This window comes from Oncorhynchus gorbuscha, linkage group LG16 (genome assembly GCF_021184085.1).
Source record: "Oncorhynchus gorbuscha isolate QuinsamMale2020 ecotype Even-year linkage group LG16, OgorEven_v1.0, whole genome shotgun sequence".
NCBI classification, from domain to species: domain Eukaryota; kingdom Metazoa; phylum Chordata; class Actinopteri; order Salmoniformes; family Salmonidae; genus Oncorhynchus; species Oncorhynchus gorbuscha.
The window spans coordinates 13,877,855-13,891,421 of NC_060188.1; the positions used below are offsets into that span (position 1 = coordinate 13,877,855).

A 13,567-nucleotide genomic window follows, 5' to 3' on the forward strand; every position below is an offset into this window, starting at 1 on the left:
TAGGGGGGGTGGGGTGAGAGGGATTACTTAACCTATCCTAGGTATTCCTTAAAGAGGTGGGGTTTCAGGTGTCTCCGGAAGGTGGTGATTGACTCTGCTGTCCTGGCGTCGTGAGGGAGTTTGTTCCACCATTGGGGGGCCAGGGCAGCGAACAGTTTTGACTGGGCTGAGCGGGAGCTGTACTTCCTCAGTGGTAGGGAGGCGAGCAGGCCAGAGGTGGATGAACGCAGTGCCCTTGTTTGGGTGTAGGGCCTGATCAGAGCCTGGAGGTACTGAGGTGCCGTTCCCCTCACAGCTCCGTAGGCAAGCACCATGGTCTTGTAGCGGATGCGAGCTTCAACTGGAAGCCAGTGGAGAGAACGGAGGAGCGGGGTGACGTGAGAGAACTTGGGAAGGTTGAACACCAGACGGGCTGCGGCGTTCTGGATGAGTTGAAGGGGTTTAATGGCACAGGCAGGGAGCCCAGCCAACAGCGAGTTGCAGTAATCCAGACGGGAGATGACAAGTGCCTGGATTAGGACCTGCGCCGCTTCCTGTGTGAGGCAGGGTCGTACTCTGCGGATGTTGTAGAGCATGAACCTACAGGAACGGGCCACCGCCTTGATGTTAGTTGAGAACGACAGGGTGTTGTCCAGGATCACGCCAAGGTTCTTGGCGCTCTGGGAGGAGGACACAATGGAGTTGTCAACCGTGATGGCGAGATCATGGAACGGGCAGTCCTTCCCCGGGAGGAAGAGCAGCTCCGTCTTGCCGAGGTTCAGCTTGAGGTGGTGATCCGTCATCCACACTGATATGTCTGCCAGACATGCAGAGATGCGATTCGCCACCTGGTCATCAGAAGGGGGAAAGGAGAAGATTAATTGTGTGTCGTCTGCATAGCAATGATAAGAGAGACCATGTGAGGTTATGACAGAGCCAAGTGACTTGGTGTATAGCGAGAATAGGAGAGGGCCAAGAACAGAGCCCTGGGGGACACCAGTGGTGAGAGCGCGTGGTGAGGAGACAGATTCTCGCCACGCCACCTGGTAGGAGCGACCTGTCAGGTAGGACGCAATCCAAGCGTGGGCCGCGCCGGAGATGCCCAACTCGGAGAGGGTGGAGAGGAGGATCTGATGGTTCACAGTATCGAAGGCAGCCGATAGATCTAGAAGGATGAGAGCAGAGGAGAGAGAGTTAGCTTTAGCAGTGCGGAGCGCCTCCGTGATACAGAGGAGAGCAGTCTCAGTTGAATGACTAGTCTTGAAACCTGACTGATTTGGATCAAGAAGGTCATTCAGAGAGAGATAGCGGGAGAGCTGTTTACAATGTGTTCAGTCAATACTGAAAGTGAAATATGTTTCTATGATTGTGATGCTGACTTGTACCTTCATACACAGAAGACTCACATTCCTCACTTCAGCAGTTGTTGAAGATGTCTTGCTAACAGGCAATGAAACATGTTAGTAAAATTGATTCTGATGTTGACTTGTGTGGAAATGTTATGAAATGAAAAGGGACTGATCATGTCTGGCCTTTTTTGTGTTAATAATAACAGGCCTACTTGCTGGTATTCTGAAGGGGGATATATATAAGGTGGTCTTTGGTACTGCATTCTCCTCATGACAATTTAATACCGGACATCAATGATCCTGGCCTCCTCCAGGATCGCTGTGGACAATGTCCCTCCGGACCCCCTGGAGGGGAACCCCCCAAACTAGGCATCTGCCACTGTCAACTGCCTCTCGGCATCCTTGCCCTGCCTCCTCACCGCCTCCTTGGTTCTCACCCACACCACATCAAACACCCCTTCTGCCTAGGATTCCATGTCCCACAGCACTCTTCCCCGCCTCTCTCCGATAAAGAGTATTCGCAACCCTGAGACCTCAAAGAGAGAAACTGCTTGGCCTAAATGAACAAACAGAATAGCATAGTTCTATTTCATTGCATATATCTTTAAACAACCTTTTCTCACAGTATGTATTATAGCTGTCAATGAAAATCACTCATGACATCACTACAATCATTGTATTGAGACTGTCAGGACAGTTTCTGACTGCAGTGTTTTTACTTCCTGTTTCTAGTTTTGCCAGGATAGATAAAAAAAACTGACCTGGTTGAAAATCGGAGCTTCCATTTCCACCATGACCTCATCTGAATCCACCGTTTATCATACTGGTATGATATGGCAACACACAACCAGTGCCGCCAAATATAATCCACTTTCATCAGAACAATTTATACAACAGCTGTTTTCCCCGGTCCTCTCCCTCCCATCTTGGGACATCTTGTCTGAATGGCTTACGGTCTATAGCCAGAAGTCTGGCTGTGACACAGCCCCAAACAATACTGTATGGGAACAGCTTCTTTGTAGTTGAGGGAGACAAGCTTCTGGTCACTGGCTCAGTGTCAGATGAGTTGGGAGGGGTAGTTTCTGGACAGGGCCCTGGCGATAACAAAACAGACTCACTTATCAGTCACACATCTCTGGCAAACAAGATTGAATGTAAGAGCTCACCCTTAAAGAATGAAGTTCATATGGCATTATGTTTGAAGATCTCAAACAGCTACATATGAATTATTTGGCAAATAAATGCATTGACTGGAAGAACACCTTCACAGTAGCTCAGCTTTGACCAGGTGTTTGAGGAGTAGACAGGTGACATGCCTTGGAAGTCATCTGGGACACAGATCAGCATACAGATGGATGTAGCTCTGCCCTCACCAACTACCCAGTAACCATTCACTCAACCTGTATACAGAAACATCAAGTATCTAAATATACCAGAAACCTAAATTGCTATTAACAATATATACACTTCACAGAAGAGCAGAATAGGAATCATTGACTCATTTTGATGACTCATGCCTGCTTAGTGATTATTTTTCAGTGGGAGAAAATACAAAATAAATGGAAACAAGAGCCAGTTTCTCAGATCTTTATTTGAATGTAACGAGGAGTATTTTCTGTGTGATGCAGGCCACCTGGTCACTAGTGCAACTGCCACACCTTAGGGTTCTTGTTCATCTAGAAAAAGAGGACAGAAAGTAGAGAGAAATAAGGGGGAGAGAAAACATAATTCAGAATATGCTAAACGTATTGTAAAAAAAGTAAACTTAAATCACATTACTTACAAACCATTAGACAGAACACAATCAAAAAAATAAAGACCAATATATACAGTGCTTTTGGAAAGTATTCAGACCCCTTCACTTTCCCCACATTTTGTTATAGCCTTATTCTGAAATGGATTACATTGTCCCCCCCTCAATCTATACCCAATACTTCATAATGACACAGCAAAAACAGGTTGACATTTTTGCAATTATTATTATTTTTTAAATGGAAAAAAACAACCGATATCACATTTACTTAAGTATTCAGAACCTTTACTCAGTACTTTGTTGAAGCACCTTAGGCAGCAATTACAAGTCTTCATGGGTATGACGCTACAAGCTTGGCCACCTGTATTTGGGGAGTTTCTCACATTTTTCTCTGCAGAGCCTCTCAAGCCCTGTCAGGTTGGCCGGGGAGCGTCGCTGCACACCTATTTTCAGGTCTCTCTAGACGTTCGATCGGCTTCAAGTCTGAGCCACTCAACAACATTCAGAGACTTGTCACGAAGCCACTCCTACGTTGTCTTGGCTGTGTGCTTAGGGTCGCTGTCCTGTTAGAAGGTGACCAGTCGCCCCAGTCAGGTCCTGAGCAGGTTTTCATGAAGGATCTGTGTACTTTGCTTTGTCCATCTTTCCCTCGATCTTGACTAGTCTTCCAGTCCCTAATGCTGAAAAACATCCTCACAGCATGATGCTGCTACTACCACCATGCTTCATTGTAGGGATGGTACTGACCAGTTGAGTGGTGCCTGGTTTCCTCCAGACGTGACCCTTGGCATTGGGAGTATTTAGGTGCCTTTTGTCAAACTCCAAGCAGGCTTTCATGTTCCTTGGGGCGGCAGGGTAGCCTAGTGGTTAGAGCGTTGGACTAGTAACCGAAAGGTTGCAAGTTCAAATCCCCGAGCTGACAAGGTACAAATCTGTCATTCTGCCCCTGAACAGGCAGTTAACCCACTGTTCCTAGGCAGTCATTGAAAATAAGAATTTGTTCTTAACTGACTTGCCTAGTAAAATAAAAAATTACTGAGGAGTGCCTTCCTTCTGGCCATAAAGGCCTCATTGTTGGAGTGCTGCGAAGTTGGTTGTCCTTCTGGAAGGTTCTCCCATCTCCACAGAAGAACTCTGGAGCTCTGTCAGTGACCATCGTGTTCTTGATCACCTCCCTGACCAAGGGCCGGGTGGCCAGCTCAAACTTCTTCCATTTAAAAATGTGTGTTCTTGTGGAACTTCAATGCTGCAGACATTTTTTGGTACTCTTCCCCAGATCGGTGCCTTGAGACAATCCTGTCTTGGAGCTCTACGGACAATTCCTTCGACCTCATGGCTTGGTTTTTGCTTTGACATGCACTGGGACCTTATATAGACAGATGTGTGCCTTTCCAAATCATGTCCAATCAATTGAATTTACCACAGGTGGACTCCAATCAAGTTGTAGAAACAGCTCAAGGATGATCAATGGAAACAGAATGCGTCAGAGCTCAATTTCAAGTCTCATACCAAAGGCTCTGAATAGTTATGTTTTATTTTTAATTTGCAAATAATTCTAAAACCTGTATTCAAATTCTCTTTAGATGCACTATTGTAAAGTGACTTTTCCACTGGATGTCATAAGGTGAATGCACCAATTTGTAAGTCGCTCTGGATAAGAGCGTCTGCTAAATGACTTAAATGTTAAATGTAAATGTAATTGGGTAGTGTGTGTACATTGATAGGAAAAAATCTATTTAATTAATTTTAGACGAAGGCTGTTACGTAGCAAAATGTGGAAAAGGTGAAGGGGTCTGAATACTTTCCGAATGCCCTGTAAGGTACAGGTACCGCATAGTGCAATGGTGGCAGTCCTTCTCACCTTCCTCCTCCTCGTCCTCTTCATCATCATCATCATCTTCCTCATCCTCATCCGAGCTGAAGGTCCCGTCAGGCAAGCTATACACGCGAATCACTTGCTGTTGGCAAAAGCACACAAACACAATGATAATATTGACTCTCTGTAAGGAACACTAACATTTCTAGGGCTGTGTGCAGACACTGTCAGACAATGGGGGAAATCAACTACTACCAGTTGCAGAAACAAGTACTAGTCTTTCAAGTCACTGGCAGCGCTCTACAGAAACAGTCAAGGGCATGCTCTGCTCAATGGTCAGCAGTCCCGGGCTCACCTTGTTGGGGTCCTTGAGGATGAGGTACTTGCCCTCCTCCAGCTTGCGACAGATGTCGATGACACAGCGTAGGATGCCCCAGGCATTCTCCATGCTCAAGTTGATCTGGCTGGCAAACTCAGTGGGCTGGAACTGCTGGGTGCCCAGGACCACGTGGCGCGCAGAGTCCTTCGCGTGATAACGAGACACGTACCTGGAGACGGGAGGGCAGGGGATTTAACTGATGGAGGTCAGTTGAATTGTTTTATAACAGAAGATGTACCAAGCTATTCAGCTCATAACCAAGTGAATTTATGGACAATTTGAAGGGGAAAAGTTGTTGCTGTGAACAGTATATAGTAATAATAATAATATATAGTATAGGTCAACCGATTAATTGGAATGGCCGATTTCAAGTTTTCATAACAATCGGAAATCGCTATTTTTGGGCGTCAATTTCTTTATACCTTTATTTAACTAGGCAAGTCAGTTAAGAACACATTCTTATATTCAATGACGGCCTAGGAATGGTGGGTTAACTGCCTCGTTCAGGGGCAGAACGACAGATTTTCACCTTGTCGGCTCGGGGGATCCAACCTGCAGTCAACTAGTCCAACTAGTAACAATAACAAAACTAGTAACAATAACCACCTGCCTATCTCTCGTTGCACTCCACAAGGAGATTGCCTGTTACGCGAATGCAGTAAACCAAGGTAAGTTGCTAGCTAGCATATAAAAAACAATCAATCATAATCACTAGTTAACTACACATGGTTGATGATATTACTAGATATTATCTAGCGTGTCCTGCGTTGCATATAATCTGACTGAGCATAGAAGTATCTAAGTATCTGACTGAGCGGTGGTAGGCAGAAGCAGGCGCGTAAACATTCATTCAAACAGCACTTTCGTGCGTTTTGCCAGCAGCTCTTCGTTGTGCGTCAAGCATTGCACTGTTTATGACTTCAAGCCTATCAACTCCCGAGATGAGGCTGGTGTAACCGAAGTGAAATGGCTAGCTAGTTAGCGCGCGCTAATAGCGTTTCAAACGTCACTCGCTCTGAGCCTTCTAGTAGTTGTTCCCCTTGCTCTGCATGGGTAACGCTGCTTCGATGGTGGCTGTTGTCATTGTGTTGCTGGTTCGAGGCCAGGGAGGAGCGAGGAGAGGGACGGAAGCTATACTGTTACACTGGCAATACTAAAGTTCCTATAAGAACATCCAATAGTCAAAGGTTAATGAAATACAAATGGTATAGAGAGAAATAGTCCTATAATAACTACAACCTAAAACTTCTTACCTGGGAATATTGAAGACCCATGTTAAAAGGAACCACCAGCTTTCATATGTTCTCATGTTCTGAGCAAGGAACTGAAACGTTACCTTTCTTACATAGTACATATTGCACTTTTACTTTCTTCTCCAACACTTTGTTTTTGCATTATTTAAACCAAATTGAGCAGGTTTCATTATTTACTTGAGGATAAATTGATTTTATTGATGTATTATATTAAGTTGAAATAAGTGTTCATTCAGTATTGTTGTAATTGTCATTATTACAAATAAATAATTTTTTATCTTTTTCTTTCTTTCTTTATAAAATCGGACGATTAATTGCTATCGGCCTTTTTGGTCCTCCAATAAATCGGTATCGGCGGTGAAAAATCATAATCGGTCGACCTCTAGTATATAGTTGCACTGACCCTAGCTTGAGGTACTCTGAGCCAGCCAGCATGGCACAGCAGGTCCAGCGGGCCAGTTTGTAGCTGTTGTTCTTTAGCTCAGTGGCCAGAACAGCTCCTCTCTGAGAGTCCAGCTTCTGACGCCAGTCCACTCCATTACAGTGCTTAAGACAAGAACAAAACATTCAACAACATTAAGCATTAGAGGGGAAGTTAACACTGCATTTAATCCTCAGAGATAGTACTACATATTTGATGCGGTCTTTTCTGTCATCACTCGTTCCTCCTCTTACCCGGGAGTCCCACTCGTTGAGGGTCTTGACGTTGATGAAGGACACCTCTCCGTTGGCCCCGGTCATCACTCCATCGTGCTCACAGCGTACAATCAGGTCAATGTCCTCCCCCAGCTTCCAGCGGCGGTACCTGAGACAGAAACAGGTGAGTTTACAGGGCTACACAGCTACACCCCTCAACACTAACCCAGAGTCCAGCAGGACACATCACATGGATCCATTACTTACAGATGTGAATTAACAAGCTGTGATTAGATGGTCTGAATGATTAGATGGTCTGCAGTAGTAAGAGAGCAGCATGAGAGCAGCACGGGTCAGTACCCACCTGTAGGCAACAGAGGCCACCTCACTCTTGTCTATGTCCTCCTCTACAAATGGGTTGGGGTTAGGGAACTTGTGCCTCTCCCCGCCCTGAGGGGAAACAAAGACATGGCATCCTATTAGAACTGAAAGAATTAACATCCAATTCAAATGTATTCTTTACAATGGCAGAAATGCTTGGACGTTTTCCACATCACTCACATTGAAGGAATGGTACTAGACATGTCCATTGGTGTATAATTGTAGTGGTCTTACCATGCGCAGACACTGCTGGCTGAAGTTATGATTGATGTAGGTAGCCTCCATGGCCAGGTTACGGGGCGAGTTGAAGGAGTTGCCCTCATCCTGTGGTGGCTCGTTGGCAGTCTCACTCACCGTCAACAGATCTGACATGTAGTTACAGATGGTTAGATGAGCCGAAAGCACAAAAACCGAACACACCCCTAAACATTGGCATTATGACAAGACTACTTAAATATTAGAGAGTTTGACATAAGGTATAACTACTGATTCACTAGTAAACAAGACTTCCTTGACCAGTCATAGATGGACCAACAGCTGAATAGATTAGCTTGAGAAAGCCTCACCAAAGTCAGAGTTGTCTCTCTTGTCAAAGAAGAGCTTGTTGCCCACTCTCTGCACAATGATGTCCCAGGAGTTGACTGAGCGCGTGCAGCACATCAGGGTGGCCAGGATGGCATCGGTGGCAAACACATTGCCCTGGGTCTTAGCCAACTGCAGAGAGGAAGGTATAGGGAAGGATTTACATCAGAGCAGAGAACACACTCTACTGGGCAGTGGACATTGTAATAATCATGTTTTTGTTTCTGAAATGTGCGAAACCATTAGTTCTGGACAGGAATGTTCAGACAAAACAACAAAAGGACTGAATCAATAATATGTTGCTCTGGCTTATTGTATCTGGCACAGTGCTGTAAGTGTGGAATTGAGAGGGTGTACCTTGCGGATGACAGGGTCGTCGGTGGTGGTGACTGTGTGAAAGATCCTCTTGATGCTCTTGAGAGGCTTCTCGTTGCGAGTGGTGACGCGGTCGAAGGCCTTGTCGTAGTACTCCAACGCACCACAGCACTCACTGAGGGAGAAAGGAAATCAACTGACTTTATGTGGATATGATATTGTCTTCCAGTAGAAACAAAGGGAAAAAACAGACCAGACTCATTGCAGGTGAAAAGCAGCTTGAACATCATGTTATTCAGACTGTGGGTTTTGTTCTGAACTGTGAGACTGTAAAAAATATGGACAAAGCCATCGATGACATCACCCCATTGTTTCCTATGAGAAAGCTCAGTGGCGCATTTCATGATAAGGAAGTGTCATCTCAGCATGTCACCATCCTTTTACACAGGAGTTGTTAGAAACCTACTCTATGAAGTGACGTTGAAAGCCAGCTCAGTGCTGCTCCCTCTCATGGAGTATCTCAAGTTGAAGGCCGATAAGAGGACTGCAGGCTGCCATTAGCAACTAGATTATTCTTAGAACTTTGTCTGTGATTTTAAAGTAATCGGTTCAAGGACATACATCTGGTGAAATAGAAGCCATTATTAGTACCATAATTGTGTTTTAATATTTTGTTTATATACATCTACGAATACTGACCACAAAGAGCACCATTTCCCCTTTCACTATAATGGGGGATACTGTTATGTGGAAACAATGCCTGCAGTACCACGGTCATCCATCAACTTGAACTCAATGTGAGGGGGCAGTCGTTCTCCCCTGGATTGAGCACAGGTGCAGTGTTGATAAGTCACTCACATGTCAGTGGGGTCTTCCACCTCCATGTATCTCATCTTCATAAGCCTGGGGAAGTCCATCTCCTCCTTCACCTCCCAGTCACTCCGGACCTCCACCGACGAGTCCCGGGGTTTCAACTGGGCCTTGAAATGAAAGGTATGAGGGGGGAAAGGGAAGGGGGAGGGAGGAGAGACAGGCACGTATGGTAGCGTTAGCAGGTGTTTGGGAAGACTGTTGCCAGAAACAGATATTATCTGAGGAGTATCACAATACGGTTCAGATGTCCAGAGGTGCACTGATGTTGTTGATCTTCCCATACCTGGGATTTCTGGTCCCACTTCTGACGGACGCCAAACTGCTTCTGGAACTTTTTCTGTAGGCGCATGCGATCTCTGGACAGAGCCACATGAGATTAGACAGAGTTATAGAGAGAACAACATGTGTTTTAGAAAGCCACATTAGCAGTGGATTGGCTAAACAACTGCAGGCAGCTCACCTCTCCTTCTGCTTGGCACTCTTCGGGAGGGTCTGCATATTGAACTGGGTCAGGTTCCTGCGGTCCTTGTCCCTGCGCAGATTCCTCTGTAAAAACAGAACAAAACATCCTGTCATAGAAAAGGTGACACAGAAAAGCCTTTTTGGGGTAATGTGTGTGTATGTATGTATGGTCGAGCAGGTTAGTCTTGTACCTGTGCAAACCTCATGCGGTTCCTCTGGTAGGCAGTCTTCTGCGTCTTGGCAGTGTCCACCAGCTGGAAGCTCGTCTCGTCCTCCTCATGGAAGTAGGCATACTGACTACCACCCCCAAACTGAGATGAATACTTGTCTGTCAAAACATTCAACCAAATGTCAAATGATGGCATCCCATGGTCTGAAATACCTCAAAATCAATATTGAATAGACATTTAGAATAGGCAATATATTCTGGATGTTTACACCATATCATGTTATTATCGTGAATCCTACAATACAATTTAACCCACTTGTGTATCTCTTGTCCTGGTAGGTTGCTCCTGTCCAATCAGCCACCTGCACAGATGGACAGAAAAGTAAATCAGTCAGCCTAATTTCTTCCTCTTGAAGCAGGGCAAACTGCTGTTTATAATTAAAGGTGAGAGGCAGCAGAGGAAGACCAACCTTTCCCAGACGGTCTCCTTTGCTAAAGGGCTGGTAGGGCATGTCCTTAAACTTCTCAGGGACAGCACAGGGACCCCACCCAGAGGGATTGTCCTGGATCTCAGGGGCATGGAACTTCGCCATGGTCTGAGGTTAGGGCAGATGTTGTAAACATTTAAAACGAAACGCAGATTTGAACAATATCTAGTTTCCTTATACTATGTATATTAGATATAACTTTGGTGTACATACGCAAGTGGATGATACGATTAGTAACCTAGGCCGCAGGGTCTCAGACAATGTCAATGAACAGCACTGTTTTCACTCAGCAATGCACTAACATTAGATAGGCATTTCAGTTTGCGCAGTGGCCTAGTCATCACGGACCCAGGACACATAACCATTGGATTGCTATGAAACAGCCATCGATAGACGATTTGCATATTGCATAAGTAATAATCATGCAGAGAATGCAATGTACAAGTTATAGCTAACGTCGTTATCTACAATACCCTAGCCTAAGCTTGCTAACGTTAGCCAGCTAGCATTATATTAGCAGGCGACCTAGTTAACTAACTTAGCTAACAAAAAATGTCACAACACCCAAATCTAGTAAGGGAACATTAATCGGGGACATCAACAAGTGAGCGCAACTACGTTCTGTTTCCATAGGGACACTATGGCAAGCTAACCAGCATGCTTGCTAGCTCGTTAGCCAGGTGGCAGATAGCAATCTGCTAAGCTAACGGCGGTGGCAGTAGCATCCACTCGAGTACATCTCACACTATGTTTACCCTAAAAGTCATTGTAAACATGACATGTTCATGCATCTTTATATGTCTTATTCGAATCTCACCTTTAAGATTGTGACGACCAAACGGCAGCTTTTATTCGGTCAATCAGCCGAGTCACAATTTTCTTCTAAAAGCGCCGTAGAAAAAGGAAGTGGAAAAGTACCGTAAATAGTTGTTTTCCGGCAGACTTATAAGCTTTGTTGCATATTGCTGCCTTTCACAGGTCGGAGTGTGAATTGCACATTTTGTTCACAAAAAGTGAAATTGGGAAAAATGAATTGCACCACCATCCACCCCTAGATATACACCACTATCCCCAACAAACCCACCACCCTTCACACTACTTTGGCCCTAACATCCTACACCAGCCCATCACACTGGGAGGCTGGAACCCCTTCTCTCAAATACCCCTGTAGTTCTTCTGCACTAAAGTCTCAACACCCAAAACGTGCTTCTACCACCAAATCCGTCTTCTGGGATTTCCTTTCCATCTGTGCAGTAATGACCATAGCAATAAATGCCAAGAAGTCAACCTTACTAAAGCACAAACTGTTTGGGTTACTCTGTACTGGCCCAATATTCACAGGGATCCTCTCAGGCTCCCTCACCCGTTGCTCACCATCCTCTACTTTCCTCACTGTTTTTTGTTGTGGTATTTTTTGTTGCTGAAGAGGCAGCTACTCTTCCTGGGGTCCACACAAAACATGACAGAATACAGAACATCAATAGACAAGAACAGCTCAAGGACTGAACTACACACATTTAAAATAAGAGCAATAGAACACAAAAAAAGGTCCTACTGACAGTTACACACATTACTGACAGTTACTCATACATCAGTACATATACAGAAATTATTCAGGCCCCTTGACCTTTTCCACATTCTGTTACGTTTCAGCCTTATTCTAAAATTGATTAAATTGTTTTTTTTCTCCGCCTCATCAATCTAAACATAAATATCCCATAATGACAAAGCAAAAACAGGTTTTTAGACATTTTTGTATTGCTTAAAATAAATGGAAATATGACATTTACATAAGTATTCAGAAGCTTTACTCAGTACTTTGTTGAAGCACCTTAGGCAGTGATTACATCCTTGCGTCTTCTTGGGTATGACGCTACAAGCATGGCACATCTGTATTTGGGGAGTTTCTCCCATTCTTCTCTGCAGATCCTCTGAAGCTCTGACAGGTTGGATGGGGAGCGTCGCTGCAAAGTGATTTTCATGTCTCTCCAGAGATGTTCGATCGGGTTCAAGTCCGGTATTTGACTGGGCCACTCAAGGACATTCAGACACTTGTCCCGAAGCCACTCTTAAGTTGTCTTGGCTGTTTTGTTGTCCTGTTGGAATGTGAACCTTCACCCCAGTCTGAGGTCCTGAGTGCTCTGGAGCAGGTTTTCATTAAGGATTTCTCTGTAATTTGCTCCGTTCATCTTTGCCTCGATCCTGACTAGTCTCCCAGTCCCTGCCGCTAAAAACATCCTCACACCATGATGCTGCCACCACCATGCTTCACCATAGGGGTGGTGCCAGTTTTCCTCCAGATGTGACGTCTGGCATTCAGGACAAAGAGTTCAATCTTTGATTCTTCAGACCAGATAATCTTGTTTCTCATGGTCTGAGAGTCTTTAGGTGCCCTTTGGCAAACTCCAAGAGGGCTGTCATGTGCCTTTTACTGAGGAGTGGCTTCCGTCTGGCCACTCTACCATAAAGGCTTGATTGGTGGAGTGCTACAGAGATGGTTGCCCTTCTGGAAGGTTCTCCCATCTCCACAGAGGAACTCTGGAGGACTTTCAGAGTGAACATCGGGTTCTTGGTCACAACTCTGACCAAGGCTCTTCTACCATGATTGCTCAGTCAGACCGGGCGGCCAGCTCTAAGAAGAGTCTTGGTGGTTCCAAACTTCATCCATTTAAGAATGATGGAGGCCACTGTGTTACTGAATACTTTCTGAATGCACTGTATGACAAACAGGAGTGGCAATATAGTTCGCTACCATCCTCAGTGGCTTTCCATCTAAGTTGTCAATATCAGGTGGTTTCTCATTATTGATGGACAACAATACATTTTCACACAAACTTGACAGAATAAAAAATCACAACACTTTCATTTCATTATAAAGTATTTTATGCATTTCATCTCTGACTTTGCCCACTTTGCCTATGAAATAGTCGTTAAAATAATTGGCAATATCAAAAGGTTTTGTGATGAATGAGCCTTCTGATTCAATGATAGATGGAGTTGAATTAGTCTTTCTGTTCATTATTTCATTTAAAGTACTTTAAAGCTTTTTTTCCTTCATACTTTATAATATTTATCTTAGTTTAATGATTCATTTTCTTCTTCTTTTTGTTTCAGCTTAGTCACATCATTTCT

The 13,567-nt window shown here is 44.6% G+C and overlaps 1 protein-coding gene across 2 annotated transcripts; it reads right to left on the bottom strand.

The window, feature by feature from the left end:
• Positions 1-2,901: 2,901 nt before the first annotated feature.
• Positions 2,902-11,391, bottom strand: LOC123999917 (eukaryotic translation initiation factor 3 subunit D). 2 transcript variants are annotated; one of them, XM_046305949.1, is made up of 16 exons: positions 11,253-11,391; positions 10,418-10,543; positions 10,264-10,309; positions 9,970-10,106; positions 9,777-9,862; positions 9,600-9,672; positions 9,302-9,417; positions 8,486-8,618; positions 8,113-8,260; positions 7,781-7,911; positions 7,530-7,615; positions 7,205-7,334; positions 6,933-7,075; positions 5,253-5,445; positions 4,943-5,039; positions 2,902-3,004 (listed from the first exon to the last, which is right to left on the bottom strand). In XM_046305949.1, the coding sequence occupies exons 2-16, from the start codon at positions 10,538-10,540 to the stop codon at positions 2,988-2,990; spliced, it is 1,659 nt and encodes a 552-aa protein (XP_046161905.1). In that variant the 5' UTR covers positions 10,541-10,543; positions 11,253-11,391; the 3' UTR covers positions 2,902-2,987. The 2 variants fall into 2 exon arrangements, with proteins under 2 accessions (XP_046161905.1, XP_046161904.1); XM_046305948.1 differs by having other exon boundaries at positions 9,302-9,423.
• Positions 11,392-13,567: the final 2,176 nt, after the last annotated feature.

Bases quoted from the DNA above. Each gene is read 5' to 3' on its own strand.
- LOC123999917 (XM_046305948.1), bottom strand. From the start codon at position 10,540: ATGGCGAAGTTCCATGCCCCTGAGATCCAGGACAATCCCTCTGGGTGG. The intron at 9,863-9,969 runs GTACAAGACTAA...CTGTTTTTACAG, and splicing joins ACCGCATGAGGTTTGCACAG to AGGAATCTGCGCAGGGACAA. The intron at 5,446-6,932 runs GTCAGTGCAACT...TCCCGTCTCCAG, and splicing joins TCAGAGTACCTCAAGCTAGG to GTACGTGTCTCGTTATCACG.